Source organism: Eumetopias jubatus, unplaced genomic scaffold, assembly GCF_037043125.1.
Source record: "Eumetopias jubatus isolate StellerSeaLion01/CBP00866 unplaced genomic scaffold, mEumJub1_p1.0 scaffold_14, whole genome shotgun sequence".
In the NCBI taxonomy this organism is placed as follows: domain Eukaryota; kingdom Metazoa; phylum Chordata; class Mammalia; order Carnivora; family Otariidae; genus Eumetopias; species Eumetopias jubatus.
The window spans coordinates 107,587,568-107,604,659 of record NW_028274820.1 but is presented as its reverse complement, the minus strand read 5'-3'; the positions used below and the strand labels follow the sequence as shown (position 1 = coordinate 107,604,659).

The following is a 17,092-nucleotide window of genomic DNA, read 5'->3' as shown; positions in this document are numbered from 1 at the left end:
CATTGCCGACCAGCCCCAAGGGGCACGGCGTGCCTCTGCCAAGGGTCCCTCGTTCCAGGAGGCCCTGGTCTCCTGCCCGCCAGTGCCCCGAGAGCCTCCCGTGGCAGGGCCCAGCGCATTCTGCAGGCCCTCCGGCTCCCAGGGCCACAGAGCACACTGTGACCATCTAAGCCACACCTCCTGTCGACGTGTCACGTGTACTATGAGCACAGGGTGTCTGGATGAGGCTAATCGAGGCACAGGTGCACGTCTGGTCTGCTCTCCTCACTGGACCCTGTTGGCCCCCTTATCAGATACTCGTGATGGCTACGGAGGATTCCAAATGTGTGAACTTGCCCACTTCCCTGTCAGCGCTATGTCTTGGGATGGATTGTCTGCGTGTCAAAAGCTGTAAGCAGCCACATGACACATGACATGAGAGTTCCAAAGAGTCTCCTTTCATTTTTTCACATTTCAAGTCATCATGAAACCTCGGGCTCCCCACTGGCAAGCCAGCCTTTGGGGAAGAAATGGTCTGGAGTGGCTGTTCATGCGTCATAAACCTGGATCCTCCCAACGACACGTCCCCTTGAACAAGCTGTTAGCCGGAGAGCTGGTGACAGGAGACAGCTTCCTGTCACTGGTGACAGCCAAAGGCCCCTCCTCCGGGGCCTTCGAGCGTGAGGAGGGATGCCGGGCACACGGGGCCTGCCTCCTGAGGCTCCAGCCTCAGGCCGCTGCTGGGCACAGTGGTAAAATCGACTGGGTATGCCTTTGAAGGCAGTTTCCAGAATGTGCATCAGGAGGCTGTGTCCACTAGCAAAGACACTGTGTTGGTCCACGCAGGTCATTCCTTCAAGGCCAATACAAAGAGAACCACCAAGGGACGGTCTTTGACCCCAAAGTGAGGGTTAAATTATCCCGCCTTTCTGTTGTTTCTGCTCCTTACTGGGCATTCAAAGTGGATTTTAACCATGATTTTTGGATTTGAAGCTGCCCTGCCACAGATTATCAAGCACTGAAGCCATCCAAAGGGCTTTCTCAGTAGGTGATAGTGTGCATCACTTATTATTCCGGTGACTTCTCTGGTATGACTGGGAGGGGCCCAACACCCACTTCAGAATTTCTCTGCAGTGTCGGGGGCGTCGTGTGGCTAGTGACGTGTGCAGGGGACTGGCCTGTGACCTGCGTGGAGGGGGGGGCTTTGTTCCCGTCTGCTGAGACCTCCCCTTCCAGAGAGGGGAACAGTCCTGACACCGCCCTCATTTCTACCTCCTGGTCTTGGCAGGTTTTGCACGTGCCCCATCCAGCACGTGCCTATGAGTAGGAGCACACGTGGGCACACTCGTCTAAGGCTGGACACGCTGTGGATGAGGCGGGGTTTCCCGGCAGGTGCAACAGGGAAGGGCCGGGCTGGACGCTGGGGCGATGCCCACGACAGCGAGGACACTACCCCTCGGCCTTTCCGAGGCGAGGCCATGTGGCTGGCTCCGTGGCAGGTCTGCACGCAGCTGGTGTGGGGTCTGGAGCTCGGGGTGGCCGGTGTCTGCGTCGGCCCTGGCCCGCCCCGGGGGCTGCGCACTCCGCCGTCCCCGTGCCGTCGCGGGCTTAGCAGCTCCTCGCAGTGATAAAAGATGAGCCTTTCCCACGTGAGAAATTCTAATCACCATCAACATGGGGTCTCATCTTGCACACCACTGTCCTCTCTACAGAGATGTGTGATCTTTCTTCCTTTTCCTGAACCAATTCCTTCTGCAAAATGACACAGCAGAGCTAAAGGCTGGAGTCTAGAGGAACGTGGTCCCGCTCACCTCTTCACTTTCTCGTCCCTCCAGGAGCAGTTCGAGTTTGCGCTGACGGCCGTGGCGGAGGAGGTGAACGCCATCCTCAGGGCCCTCCCGCAGTGAGCGCGAGCACGCAGCCCGAGGCTGGGAGGCGCTGGCACCATGACTGTCGACTGTGGCTGGGAATCGCGATGCCACTTAGTTGTGTGTCTTCAGTGTCCCTGCCTCGTCAGTGCGGCCCAGCGGTTACAATGCGCATTTGTGTTCAACCAAATCATAGTAAGGGGAGATCTGGGGGATCGTCCAATCACAGGACAATCATTTTATCTGTTTTCACTTCCTTGAAAGGAAAACACTTTTCCTTAAAGCACACATTCACATTCTTAATTGCAAACAATGCCCTACTAATGATGCTGTAGGTTGTGCGCTCCACACCATCTCCACGGAGAGAGCCGGCCTGTGGGCTATAACTCTGAAGGATGGGCCAGCTCTGCAGGGAGGGGACCCGGAGAAGCTGGAAGGGCACCACCAGACATGTGGCATTTGTCTTTACGACATCTTATCACCGGCAGGAACCCCTCCCCGACTTGTTCAGGAGTTAGAGCAACAAAGTGTTACCATTCTGCAGCTTTGGGGGAAATAAGAACAGCATCGTCCCTGCATCTTCCCTCTGTTCCCCCGTGCAGGCTGCCCGACACCTGCCCCCGGTGCTGTTGACAGCCTATCTCCACTGTCCACCCCCCAAAGAAGGGCACACGCGTCCCAGGCCAGCCACCCCAGGCGAGGCCTCACATCTGCAACCAGTCTGGAGACACATTTTTAACTTTAAATACAGATTTACACATTGCAAAAGCAGATGCTGTTAATAAACTCTTCCCTTGGGGGTAACCAGATCCGGGGAACCAACCTGGCAGGTAACAAGCTCCGGGGTCCCTGAGGAGCGCCCTAGCCCCCAGCAGGCTCCTGTGCTCCCCTCTTGGGGGGGATGTCCTGGGCCCTGCCAGCATCCAGGGGAGACCCTGGGTACCCCGTTCCCAGAAGGGGATGCAGGGTGACGTACATTGTTGGTTTTACTGGGTGAGATCCTGGCACCAGGGAGAAAGGTGGAAACAGCAGCATTTCCTGGGCCCTGCGCCCCCCCGGGGTCACCTAGGTCAGACACCTGTGTAACTCGCTCAGACACAAGTGTCTAGAGGCGATTCGGATTTGCCACCCTCCCCCCTGCCCCCGACAGAGGAACTCATTTCGCTGGACTCAGAACGGCGGGCTCTAAGAAGGCAGACAGCTCTGTGCGCTACAGCTTTTCTTCTTAGGATTAGGTGTGAATACATCCCCGGTACCTTCCATGTCCCGCTTACTGCACACATTCTTCCCGCCCTAAGTAGACACTGCAACCCAAAAACCAGTAGCATTGGGAGAGCGGCCTGTGACTGGGGAAGAAGATGCCAAATACTGTTTGTGTCTTTAAGTGGTCCTGTCATGTCATCTGCTCTAATAGATCTATAATTTTTTGCCAGAGTTGTTTCTCCCTATCTGGAATCTAAATAATGAATAGCAACTAATTTATCTGAATATAGGAAGCATATACCTACTTGTAATTTCTAACCTTATGTTTCGAAAGAAATCCTCCAGTGTGAGATATATAAATATATTTAATTGTGTCAGATTAAACTTTTGATTTCACATTCAAATGGTCTTTATTTGGGGAGGATAGGGCAACTTTCCCTGCCCGTCCTTTGCTCCCGGAGGTGGGGGAGCAGATGGGAGCCTTTCCGAGAATTCCGCCTTTGCAGGGTTAGCTGTGCACAAAGGGCCAGAGCATCCCAGAGCTTTCCTTCCTCAAAGACTGATTGCAGGATCTCCGGAAGCAGCCGGGGCTGTGGTCTGCACAGTGTCCCCCAGCCTCTCATGCCCATCTGTGCGGCGTGAGCACAGGGCTAGCGGCGGAAGACCCTTCCTTCCCGGGGCTCAGGCTCCACCCCCCACAGCCAAACACCCATCCTGGCACATCAAGGCGGCGGCACAGGGACAGGCTTGTCCTATAGCGCCTCAGCGACCCCAGTGACTCAGGGCTGCGTGTGGAGTCAGCTTGTCATGGGAGTAGGTAACCCCTCACAGGGCCCGTCAGCTTGAGGGGCTCAGTGTCCACCCAAGTGCTGGTGTGTGTTTCTCGAGAGATCAGCCCCCAGGTCTCGCTGGGTGGACACCCAGTTACATCGGTCTCTCAGACCCCCCTTTCCAGAGTCGGCCTCACGTTCAAATCCTGCCTGGGCATCCGTGGACTGCGCGTCCCACTGCTGTGAGTTACTGCCATCGGGGGTCCCTGAGGTATCACAGGTGCACGCACCACATGGGGCGGCTTCTCATGATAAGCACATGTCAGAACATGCACACGGCAGACCCCAAGCCATGAAAAGGTTCCCCTCCCACCATGAGTATTTAGGAATGCTGGACAACATGTACCGGAAACATACGGTGCATACCAGCTCTAACGAAAGGGCAAAGAGGGAAGCCCATGGTCGGTGTGGGTGAGTGTGGACACTGAGCCACACAAGGGCTGGGGGCCGGTTCTGAGCAGCCTGCTCTGACCCAGCACAGGGGGCCCCGGGAGCTGGTGTGCTGGAAATGTCCAGAGCCGGCTCTCTCTGCAAACGTGGACACGCAGAAATGCGCGGAGATGTGCACTCCGCCAGCACACAGTAGTGACGTAGCCAGCCCTCCTCATCGTCGGGGCCACGGAGCCAACAACTTCCCACAGAATGCTCACCACAGCCTTCCACACCACCCACTTTCCACTTCGATCAGCATCAGTCACGTCTCCATCACTCACCTGCTGATTCCCGGGATGCATATACCCCCACAAGGAGTGACTTCAACGAGGGAAGGGCGGTGAGTGCCCGGGAAGGGACCGGGAAGAACGCAGCTGCTGGGGATGGGGGTGCAAAGGGAGTAAAGGAACTAGGAAGTGGCCACTTGTGTGTTAACGGAAGTTCTCGGTTCATCCAGGGTAGTTTCTAATAGCAGCTGATTTTAGCAACCAGTCCATGGTTGCTAAAATCCCTGCCTGCTGGTACCAGCGCTTGCGGTGCATCCCTGCCCAGAGCCCAGCAACGACGGGAGGGGTCTGGAGACGGGCCGGCCCAGCTGTCCTGCTGGGAAAGAAAGGTGCCAGGAGGCAGGGGGCAGGGGCCAGTCCGCCCTACCCGCACCGCACAGGAAACCCAAACCAAACAAGGAGGGTTGAAATGTGAGCCCAGCGGAGCCCTCGGGTGGCGAGCATCAGCGGAGGCAAAACCACTCGGGTGGAGCAGCGAAGTCCCCAGAAGGATGCGCCCCAGAGGACTGGGTTAGCTCCCCATAAACAACCATAACCACAGGGAGAAGAGGACCACAGCAGGGCCGAGATGTCTGATACGGGGAGAAATGCAGACAACACAACAATACAAAAAGGCAATAAAATGAGTTTGAACATTCCAAACGGCATATAAAAAGAACAGTGTGGGTGAAAGGAAGCAGATTTGAAAAAACCCAAAGCAACTTTTTTTTAAGATTTATTTATTTATTATTTATTTGAGTGGGGGGCGGGGGCAGAGGGGGAGGGAGAGAACCTCAGACAGACTCCCCGCAGAGTGCAGGGCCCCTTGCGGGACTCGATCTCACGACCCTGACATCAGGACCTGAGCAGAAACCAAGAGTGGAACGCTGAACTGACTGAGCCCCCCCAGGGGCCCCCAACACAGCTTCTGGAAGTGAAACCCAAAGGGAACGATTATTTAGAAACTGGGGAAGGTATGTGCACGTGGGACAAGCTGAGGTAAGAACTCCAGCTCAGCAGCAGGCTGGGAACCGCTCAGGCACCAGCCGTCACCTCACAACCGGGCTGAAGACCCCTGCAGATGTTCTGAGACGGGATGGAGCCAGCATTCTGGAAGGAAACAGAACCAGTGCAAGACCCCCTGCAGAGCCTTCGCCCCCCACAGCACAGGGGCGCTCGTGTGGGGCCAGCGCTGCCCCGCACCGTGCGGCCCTGCAGAACCTGCTGCGACCCCGGGTCCCAGCCCCCGTGGCCGCGGACACCTGCTGGAAGTCCTTGTTACTACCATATGGCCCTTCCTCCTGGACTGACCTGGGATGTGCATCTCCCAGTCACCAGGAGGGCTTTATCCCCCTGACAACACCCAGCATGTAGTGGGGCACCAAGCATGTACTCTGACAGAGGGGCTGTAGCCCCTGGTCCTGAGGGGCTTCAAGATCACCTGGAAGACCGGGGCAGTTGGGGGGCTAAAGAGAAAAATACGTGCACCCCCCCCGGACCCTCACCAGGTGGCAGCGAGCTCAGCGGGGAAGCAAGCAGGGCATGGTGACGGCTCAGCCACCCACCTTACGGGAGGCTCTGAACTCACCCCCGCCCGCCCGCCCCCATTGCCTCCAGAGACCGAGTCTAGGGTGGTTCTAACCCCCTCCCAACACCGTGGGCTTCACCAGCAAGCGATTCGGGGATGCATTTTTATGAAATTGTTGCTTGAGACTCTTTTTTTTTTTTTTCAATAAAATCTGTTAGATGTAATCTTACCGGAAGTAAGCGGAAGCGCTGTGCACGGCAATTCTATAACCTGGGTGATTCAAGATCACACAATGCCTCTCTTCACAGCGAGAGCCCAAACCTGTGTTCAGAGTATTGGAACTGGGGTCACCGCAAATCCTTGGAAATACGCACGCGTGTGCTCATACACAAACCTGCTGGTCGATAAAGTCCTGGGAGCGTGAGGGTGCTGGGTCACAGCCTGGCCCCCTTGTGCCACAGTCAGCTCTACTCCACCCTCACCCGCACCTCCCACAGTCGGCAGCATCCTGCCCTTACTGGCCAGACCTGGTCAGCGCCATCTCACCAGCAGCTGGGCAGGGCAGGACCGGGCAGTTTTCCCTCCCCCTCAAAGGCCCGCAGTCATGGGGGCTGGCACAGCCCTGTCCGCTGACACCAAGTCCACTTGCCACCGCGCCCGCCGGTGGCCACGTCCTACAGCCGGGGCTCGGGGCACCCCCGCACACAGCATCCGCACCGTGTCCCTCGAGGCTGTCTCCGCGGTTGGCTGGAGCATCTGCTTCTCGAGTGTCTCAGGGGAAGGCCGCAGGTCACCGTGCTCTCCCCACGCTGGGCCCAGCCTGCACCAGGGGACAGGGGGCGCGGGCTCAGAGTCTCCCCCAGCTGGGGCCCCAGGTTTGGGTGTAGGAGGCTGTATGTTCCTTTGAAAATCACCTTCATACTTGCAAAGAGCCAGTGTGCGTGCCCTCTGCTCTGTCAGCTGTCTTTCTCGCTGTTGCTCTCCGTGGGGAAATGGCAGTAATATTTCATGTGATCTGTGTTGTGTGCTTTATTAATCAAGGAGAACACTAATAAAACCTTCATAATTAGTGTAATAGGCATTAATTCAAAGACGTTTATTGGGATAGAAAATTAGACTTTTATGACACCTTTGTTCCTACACAGTGGCTGGTTTTCCTTTTATTCAGGATATTTGTTTAGGAACTGGCCTTAGCTGTTTATTAGGCACCATATGGCCTAAGTGGGTTGCGTTTTCGGGTGGGTGCAGCTGTCCTTCAAGACCAGAGGCAGTGTCTCCCTGCTCCAGAGTGTTCGTCCTGGGGGCCAGGAGTGACTGAGGGACACGGGACCCGCTGTCCCAGGCCGGACACACTGGAGAAGTGCAGTCACTCACAGGGACCAGTCCCTTTTCGGGGAAACCTGCTCCAACAGCTGTAGGTTTGGAGAACGACGTGGCACAGTTGGCCGGATACGGCTACAGACGCTGCAGGGCTCAGCAGATCTGTGGACACCACGGCCCCATGGAAGCTTCCAGAGTCCATCCCGCACCTTCTCCGGAGATGCCGAGGCCTCAGAAAGCAGCTGGGGGTCTCAGGCAGGAGGGCGGGCTCTCGGGGTAAAGGAGACAGGCGGGAGCACGGGAAGGAGCGCCCCCCCCGCTTTGCTACTCCGCCTGAAGGTGACTTTCAGGGCCCCACCGTGCTGCCCTCCCTCTCGCGCTCCCCTAACCTGCCGCGCACCTGCACCGGGCACCCCAACTGTCTAACACGTGGGCGTCAATACACGCGGTCACGCATGTGCACGCTCACAGGTGCATGTGGGTCAGGACTCACTGGGATGTCAAATATCCAGCGTCTAGACACCGGTCAACCCCTTTGCTTTAAAGTCCATCTGAGGTGCCTCACAGTGCTCAGGGCCCCGGGACGTCCCCTCCAGGGGTTCCAGGCCCCCAAGCCTCTGTCCTGCGCGCCCGACCCTGGGGTCTTCCTGAGACAGGGCCCTGCCCCTGGGGGCCTACTCCCCCACTGCAGGTGGAGGCCTGCGAGCCCCCTGCTCCCGCGGGCGCCACGGCCGGAGAGGCGGGGCCTGAGGCTGCAGGAGGCCCGAGCCCGCCGAGCCCGCCGAGCCCGCCGGCCCGCAGCAGCCCTGCTTCTCCCTCCCACAGGCGGTGTCCTCAGCTCTGGCCCCCCACACCGGCTTCTTGGTCTATACAGCCAGCACACAGCGGCTTGCTTTCTTCCGACTCCGCATCACAGCGGGGACCAATGGCCCTCGCTGCACCCGCGCCGTGGCCTCCTCCTGCTCCCGCAGCCATCGCGCCCATCCCCCCTCCCGCCGCCCCGAGGCAAAGGCGGGAACCAAAATACCGCCTTGAGGGCTCAGGCTCGGATGCTCCGGTTGCTCCGCACCGCAGGCCCCGCCCATCGCGCCCGCCGGCCCCGCCCACATCACTCCGCCCATCGCGCGCCCGCAGACCCCGCCTACCGCACCAACAGGCTCCGCCCACGCCGCCCCGCCCACCTTGCCTTCTGTGTCCTCCTGGGCACCTGGTCCCCCTCAACCCTCTGCCCACCTCGAGAAAGCTGCCCCATTTTGTTCATCCCTACACAGAGTGTTCGCTCCTCCGGCCTCTGATACCCCTCACACGTTCTCATTTTCTGTCCCTTGCCCTTTTCAACCAGCAAAGTCAGTCCTTGAGCACTTGTCCCGCCAGGCCCTGCAGTTACAACCCCATGCCACCTCTGCAACAGACCCTGCGCTCCCGCGGCAGCCCCCGGAGCAGTCTCCCCAGGCTGGGGGGGCCCTGCTTGGGCACCTGCTCTGACCGCCCAAAGGCCTCTGGCTCTGGCTGGGGGGAGACCCCTGCGTGCAGTGCCCTCACCTTTACCCCCACCAGGCTGGGCACCGCAGCTCGGCCGGCCCGGCAGCCCTGGCGCTTCCCATTCTTGTCTCGGAGGGCCTGGGCATCTGAGGCCCGCTGCGCCGCTCGCCCTCACACAGCCTCAGCACCGCGGCAGACACCTTGCTTGATAGCGTGTCTGCTGGGTTCAAATGTGCATTATTATCAGAAAACAGTATCACTGAGAAAATGTTGGGATTACTGGGTGAGAAACAAGGCTGTTTTGATAAACTCTCAGATTCCAAAATGAAGATTTATGGATGATTCCCAGATTCTCATATCAAATAGGACACAGTCGAAGGCATGGGAGCCCTGACCCCTCTATGGCTCCTGGGGTTCAGCCACCTGGCCTGGGACGCCCGGGGCTGAGGGCTGTCCAGTGCCTGGAATGCTGCGTGCCAGTCCCGCAGGGCTGCAGGGGGTGTGGGATCCGGAGACCCCAGTGCAGAGGCTGACTTCACAGGACACCTCCCTGCCCAGGAGGAGTGGACATGGGGAGCACGGTGCCAGAAGGTGGGAGGAGGTGGGCACAGCAGGGCAGCAGAGAAGGAGGGGGCAGTAGGAGAGGCAGGGCAGAGAGGTCCCAGAAACAAGGCCCTGGGGCAGCGGGCAGGAAGGGTGGGGGAGGCGCCACCTCCCTCTGACTGGTCTGGGAAGGTCAGAAGGAAGCCTCACAGAGCTGAGTGCACTGAGTGACAGTGACAGAGGAAGTGGGGTTGGCCCCCAGGCCTCCCTGCCTCCGGATAGTGCACTGAGGGAGCCAGCCTTGGGCTGGTGCTCACTGTGCTTGGGGCTCACCCGCCGCCCTTGGTGTTCAAACGCCTCAGCAGTTCCGGGAGGAGGAGCCATCTGGGGCCTGCAGGTAAGAACCCCAGGATCTCTCTGCTCAGGGCAGCTGCTAACCCTGCGGCCTCCTGCATGTGGCCCACAAGACCAGGGCTGCATTTCAGCCCCAATTTGTCCCCTCAGCCAGGGACCCTTGTGCGGTGCACAACATGTACAACTGGACTCAGGTGGGAGGAACTGAGGGTGTCTGGCTTGAACATGAGGCTAAGCAGCCCTGGATGGGCACAAGAATGTGCCTGGGATGTGCTGGCACCAACACTCGGCACCTGCCCAAGCTTGGGACCCCTAAGGCCCGTCCAGCTGAAAGGCCATGGCAGAGTTTAGCCTCATGGCCTCCTGAGTCGGGTTTCCATGGCGGAGCAGGGAATCTGGGTTTTTAACAAGGGTCAGGAGTTTGGGGCAAGAACACGGCAGGTTCTTAGAGCCCAACCAGGAGGGGCCTATTCTCGCATGTGCTCTTCCTTCGGTCCTTTTACTCTTCTTCCCTGACTCTCTGCATTTTGGTCATTTTTGTAGAGTGCTTCAAATCCTGTCTCGCAACAAGATTAAAGAGAGAAATAACGCTTTGAAGCACCAACCCCGGCCACGAAGAACGTGGGCTCCAGAGGCCATCTGACCCCCAGTGTCCTCTCGACTGTGTCCAAACGTGACTTCCTGGCCTGGGCTCTGCATCTCAGTCTCCAAACCTGAGGGACTGCCGGCAGGTGTCCAGATGGTGTGGTTTGGAGCCAGCCTGCCCCCTCCCCCTGCTCCGTAAGGTCTCAGGCCCTGCAAACTGCCCCCTGAAGCCAGCTGCCTCGCCAGGGCCTCAGACTTACTGAGGCCACCACCAGCCTCCCGGCGGGCCCTCCCTCCATCCTCCTGCAGACGCTCCCACAGCCTAGTGGGGTCTTCCTCTCCGTCCCAAACTAAAATTCTGTTGGCTCTAGTGTGGACTCCCGGCCGAAGCCCAGCTCCCCTGCCCCCCACAGCTCCTGCACACACTCAAGCTGCCACCACTTCTGGGGCTACTGTGAGGCCTTCTTTCTCTGCCTTGGCCCCTGGGCATCTGCATCCCCACACAGCAGCCAGGGTGGTTCCATAAAATCCTGTCACCTCTTCCCCTGCCCTTTCCTTCCTAAATAGCCTCACCCCTGCGGTGCAGGTGAGGGAGGCAGAGGCACAGCACCCCAGAGGGGAAAGACAGGGAGGGGGAGGGGCCAGGGAGGTGAGGATGGTGCCTGGAGGGGGGGGAGCCCAGCAAAGGGTATCGGGCCTGAGGGAACTTGTAAGTGAGTCGCACACATTCCCCACGCCCTCCCCTCTGTCACGGACCCAGAAGTACTGAGGAGCAAGGCCTCAGCCCCTGCCACACCTGCCCCCAGAGCCCTGGTGCTCTGATGTGGGGCAGCAATGTGACTGAGACGCAAGGGAGGTCTGTCTCCCTCTGAGCAAACGGACATCTGTCGCTTTTAGGATTTCACATAGATTCTTTTTTTTTAAGATTTTATTTTTAAGTCATCTCCACACCCACCATGGGGCTTGAACTCACAGCCCCGAGATCCAGAGTCGCACACTCCACCGACTGAGCCAGCCAGGCATCTCTTGGATAGGTTCTTTTAAACTAGCACTAGTCACCATTAGAGACAGGAAAAAAAAAATTCTGCTCGTAAATAAAACTAATTAGATGATATAAATGTTTACACCTTAATTTTGTTCGTCATAAATTGCATCAGAATGTGATTTTTGTCTCCTCGTATCAACACACAAGTTCATGAGACATACAGAAGGCTGTGCTCATTTCAGTGGCTGTCTCAGATACACTGTGCTCATAAACACCTTTCTTGGGACAAGGCAGCTCGGCCTTCCAAAGTGGTAAAGCTCGAGGACCGGGCTGGAGCCTCCCCTCCCCTCCCCCTGCCCCCAGCAAGCGCCGGTCAGCCACCCATGTACCCAGTTAGCGGTTCTGCTGATTCTGTGCTGACTGGACTCAACTCTGGGGATCCCTTGGGGTCAGCTGCCGGCGGGGCTGGAACATCCAAGACGGGCTCGCACACCCGTCCAGTGCTGGTCAAGGGCGGCTGCACAGCCCGGCTGTGTCTCTGGGACTGCCCCCCCCCCAGCTCAAGTGTCTGTGCCCCGCACATCTGGCCCCAGCAGAGAGTGTTCCTGAAGGAAAGAAGAAAAGCTGTGGGCTCGGTGGCCTGAGTGTCCTTCCTGCCACATCCTACTGGCCAAAGCAGAGGGTGCTCCCATATTCCAGGGGCGGGGACATAGGCCCCGTCTCCCAGGCCTGTGCCTCCTGGGGCCGGGACCACAGGCTCACCTCCACAGACCAGCCAACACCAGCTTCACCAGAGAAGCTCGTGGGCACGGGCTGGCCCACAGGGGGCTCTCTGAATAAATGGACTCACCTCGTCTTGACAAGTAAGGCCAGCTCACAGGAGTCCTGTGTGCTTTGGGTTCCCTGCCTTCCCCAGGGGAAAGAGTGCAGGGCTTCTCTGCAGCCAAAAAGGGGGAAGCAGAGAAGCTGGTGTGTGGTCACACTGAGACCACCGGGGCCCAGCACGGGGGCACCGGATCCTCCTGAAACTCACCCCAGAACCCCCCAGGCTGGTTGAACCCACTGCCGACTCCAGCCCAACCCACTGGAGACCAGGGCCACCCCCGTGGGTCCTTGGCTTGGGAGGTGACAGGACATTTGCTTCACCCGGACCAGCCCCAACCATGGCAAATCAGGCAGGCAGGAGCGGGGTGGGGGGCTGTGTCTCACCTGCGCGGGCTAGCCTGGCTCTGCCTCCCCAGGCTGCCCCCTGGGGCCCACCCCTCCTCCCGATATCCCCACTCAGCCCCAAGCCTGCTCCAGCCCCAACCCCGAGTCCCCCGGGGAAGCCTTGTCTCAGAGACACCCAGCCCAGCCCGCATCTGCGTGCAGTTTTGCCCACACCTGACTCCCCAGGCTGGAGTGCCTTTGTCCCCTGGCCCTGCCGCGGGGGCTGCCCTAGGCTGCTCCTGGCCCGTCTGCTGAGGTTAGAGGCATGGCCGCCTCCGTTCACTGGGTCTGGGGGGGAAGTCCCAGGACCTGACCCGGGAACACGGTGATCTCCTCAGAACTGCGGCTGGAACAACCACTCAGGCGCACCCCTGACACCGGGAGGGACCTGGGGACACAGCACGGGCCTCCCGGGGCCGTGGCAAAGCTCACATGCCCAGACCCAGCAGCCCTGTCCTGGCCGGCCCTCTGTGTGCAGCACTGGACGCTTCCCTCTCTCTGTCTTTCTGTCTCTGCCTCCCTGTCTGTCTCCCTCACACACACATCCCTAGTTTTGTCCTCAGACCTTATAGCCCAGCAGGTGTGGGACGCCCTGGCCTCTGCCGAGGGGCTGGCTGGCTGGAACAAGGAGAGGCCAGGAGGAGCGGTGACTCTCCCAGGAGGAGGTGGTCCACTCCGGCGTCATCACTCCTGAAGCAAGTTCTCTTTTTATCCAAAAGAGGGAGGGTGTCCTTTTGGTATGGGAACAAAAGTTGCCCTTTCATAAGCACTTGATTTAGAATTGTTTGCTAAAATTAAGCCTTTGTTCACCAGACATTTTTAGACTGAGTAATTTTCAACTCATGCCATCTGATAAGTAATCTGTTTTATTAGCAAAAAAATAAAAAATAAAAATCCTTGTCATATTTGTGCATGGATTAAATTAGACTTCCTGCGGTGTGTCATTGGCTCTCCTGGGGGAGGCGGCAAGTGCGACCTGTATGTGGACACAGTGCCAAAGCCCTGGGGGACAGGGTCAGCCGGGGGCCAGGTGGGTGGACGCAAGGCCCCGCCTCTGTCCTCAGAGCCCAGCAAGAGGAGCAGGTAGCTGGGGGAGGCGCCTGCAGGGAGCAGACAGCGAGGGGTCTGGGGTCTACTTTAGCCCCCCCGCCCTGGGCCCTGGGGAAGTGCCTCCCATTCACGGCCACCCCTGAACACGCACCTGCCGTGTGGATGTGCGCCCTGCCTCCAGTCCGGGGAGGAGTGCCTCATCTGCAGCGTGGGTTCAGTACTGTCCAGGCCATGAGGTCCAGTTCCTCCCTCGACTGCTCTGCAGACGGTAACTATAAACTCTGGGGACGCACTGAGACCTCCCTGAAGACGGGACGGTGAGGGGCTGCAGGCAGAGCTGGGCTGGCCTCCACACCAGGAGCAAGGCGACAGCACAGGGTGAGCCCTCCCCTCCTGGAGTTCATTCCCGGGCGTCTGCGCCCAAGCCTCTGAAGAGGGAGGGAGGGGCCCCAAAGACAGACAGGACCCACAAACTCGGCACGAATCCCTGCCAACCCCTGACAAGCGTGAGCAAGGGAAATTTCGACGCCAAGCAGCCCCGCTCAGGACAGAATCCGAAATCCGGAGCTGAGACTCCATTTGCCGCTCCGTGTGAGGTCACCCTGGTCACTGCCTGCTAAAACACACACACGGGACGACAGCCGAATCCAGAGTCGTAACCATCTCAACCAACAGAAAACAGCAGAATGACCCTGGAGGGGCACCCTGAGAGGAGTCGTCTGGGCAGGCGACCTCTGCATGCCCCCTCCCTCCCGCGCTCACCCTTCAAACCCAGCTGCTGTGTGCGTGCATGGGGGCCCACGCCATCCCCAACCAGCAGGCCCCTCCAGAGGACCCCAACCCCGGCCTCCAGTCTTCCAGCTGAAGCCCGGACGTCACGGACAGAGACAAGCTCTCTCCTCGCCCCCTCCCCGGCGCCCTGTGCAAACTGCCCACCCACAGACCCCCTGCAGAGATGGTGTTAGCGTTACTACCGTTTTAATCTGGCACATCCCGGTGATTCATTCTGCGGCAACAGAAAACTAACAGAGAACCTCAGGACCCTGCAGGACCACAGCACAAGGTCAAACCTTCATGGGCCTGGAGTCCCAGAAAAAAGACGAGAGAGAGAACAAGGAAAAATTATTTGAAGGTGTAATAATCCAAAAAGTCCCACATTTAGTGAAAGAATTTTATAGTTTGAAGAAACTCAACACGCCCCCAGCAGGAAAAATACGAGGGAAAACATGCCTAGGCATGTTCCAGTCAAAATGCCAGAAAATCTTGACCACATCTAGTGAAAATGACCCATTTTATAGAGGACCCAAGCACCCCAGCGCGGCCACGTCCGACGCTGCCAAGGGGTGGGGAGAGCTACGGGAGCTCAGCAGGACCCTGACAGGGCCAGGCCTGGAACAGCTTACAGGCCCTGTCACTTTCTAGAACCCAGAGGCCATTCTGGGTCCCGCCAAACCCCAGGCGAGGCAGGAGGGTGTGCCCGTCCTGGTGGTGAGCTCCGCTGAGGAAAGGCGCTTCCTTTCTCCCGGCCTCTTCTGATCTGACCCTGGCACTTCAGGAAATCCCCATCTAAACACAGTTTCCTCCCAGTCACTTTTTCTTTCCCTCTTTGAAAATTAAAAACTTGAATTGTTGCTGAGAAGCCTAGAAATAAAGTTAATGATACATTTATACAAAACGAAGTGAATATCTGAAAGTGCAACCAACATGTTAATGAATCAGCGCCTTTGACCTCGGGAGCGCTTGAAGGGTTCAGACGTCCCTTCAGAACCACCCCAACCTTCCCCCCTGCAAACCCTGCAGTGGCGCATCCTTCGTTTTGACCAGTGGGGCTCAAAATCACTCCAACAATCTTATTCTACACCACTGCATTATGCTGTGTCTAGTCACTGATAGTTCAGCATCACTTGCTACCTCTGGAGCTCTCTGCAAGCCAGCGGGAACCTCGACACCATCCACGACATAGTCTTTGCAGAAAATACGCTCTAAATGTCAAACAGTACTACTTCCTACTTGGAAACAAGGCACAGTCTGCATTTTTAAAAATGTTATTCAAATGTATTTAAATGAAATAAATTCAAATTCAAATTATTTAAATGAAAACAAAACCACAAAACACACAGTTCATCCATTTCTCCAACCCTCCACCCCCTGCCTTTTGCGACCACCAATCTGTTCTCCATATCCGTAAGCTCGGTTTTTGTGGGAGGTTTTGGATTCCACATACAAGAGAGATCACACAGTATTTGTCTTTCTCTGCCTGATTTATTTCACTGAACATAGTGCTCTCAAGGTCCATCCATGTTGTTGAAAAAGGCAAGATTTCCTTCTTTATATGGCTCAGCAACATTCCATCTTATATACATCTTCATCCATCGATGGGCACTGAGGTCATTTCCATGTCTTGGCTGTTGTGAGTAATGCTGCCCTGAACATGGGGTGCAGATTTATTTTCTAGATAGGGTTTTCATTTCCTTCAGCTAAATACTCAGTAGTGTAACTGCCAAGTCATAGGGTAGCTCTATTTTTAACTTTCTGAGCAACCTCCATACTGTTTTCCAGAATGGTTGCACCAGCTTGCATTCCCACCAAGAGTGTAAGAGGGTTCCCCTTTCTCCACAACCTCTCCAACATCTGTTGTTTCCTGTGTTGTTGATTTTAGCCATTCTGACTGGTGTGAGGTCATACCTCATCATGGTTTTGATTTGCATTTCCCTGATGATGAGTGATGTTGAGCAACTTTCCATGTGTCTGTTGGCCATCTAGATGTCTTTTTTACAGAAATTTCTGTTCATGTCTTCTGCCCATTTTTCATCAAATTGTTTTGTTTTGTTTGCTATTGAGTTGTATGAGTTCTTTGTGTATTTTGGACACTAACCCCTTGTCAGATACATGATTTGCAAATACTTTCTTCCAGTCAGTAGGCTGCCTTTTCATTCTGTTAATGGGACCCTTTACTGTGCAGAAGCTTTTTACTTTGATATCATCCCAATAGTTTATTTTTGCTTTTGCTGCTTTTACTTTTAGTGTCAGAGTCAAATAAAATCATCATCAAGGAGCACCTGGGTGGCACAGTTGGTTAAACGTCCAACTCTTGGTTTCGGCTCAGGTTGTGATCTGGTGGTCATGATCTCAGGGTCATGGGATCGAGCCCCACATCGGGCTCCATGCTCAGTGGGGAGTCTGCTTCCCTCCCCCATCTCCCTCTCCCTTTGCCCATCCCCCACTCTCTCTCTTTCTCTCTTCTCTCTAAAGTAAATAAATAAATCTTTAAAAAAAAAGAAATGCAAGAGATCGTTCTGTATTGATTTTGTATGCTGCAGCTTTGCTGAATTCATTTATCAGTTCCCACAGTTTTTTGGTAGGGTCTTTAGAGTTCTCTCTATACAATATCATGCCATCTGCAGATAGTAACAACTTTACCTCTGCCTTTCCTATTTGGATGCCTTCTTTTTCTTGCC

The 17,092-nt window shown here is 56.7% G+C and overlaps 1 protein-coding gene across 2 annotated transcripts in view; it reads left to right on the top strand.

Annotated features, from left to right (window-relative positions):
• PTPRN2 (protein tyrosine phosphatase receptor type N2) overlaps nt 1-3,418 on the top strand; it is an 812,882-nt gene extending 809,464 nt beyond the window's left edge. For both annotated transcript variants that reach the window (XM_088018277.1, XM_028092397.2), the window contains one exon: nt 1,815-3,418. In XM_088018277.1, the coding sequence (XP_087874403.1) occupies nt 1,815-1,886 (72 nt within the window). In that variant the 3' untranslated portion in view covers nt 1,887-3,418. The remainder of the gene's footprint in view (nt 1-1,814) is intronic.
• The last annotated feature ends 13,674 nt before the right edge of the window (nt 3,419-17,092 follow it).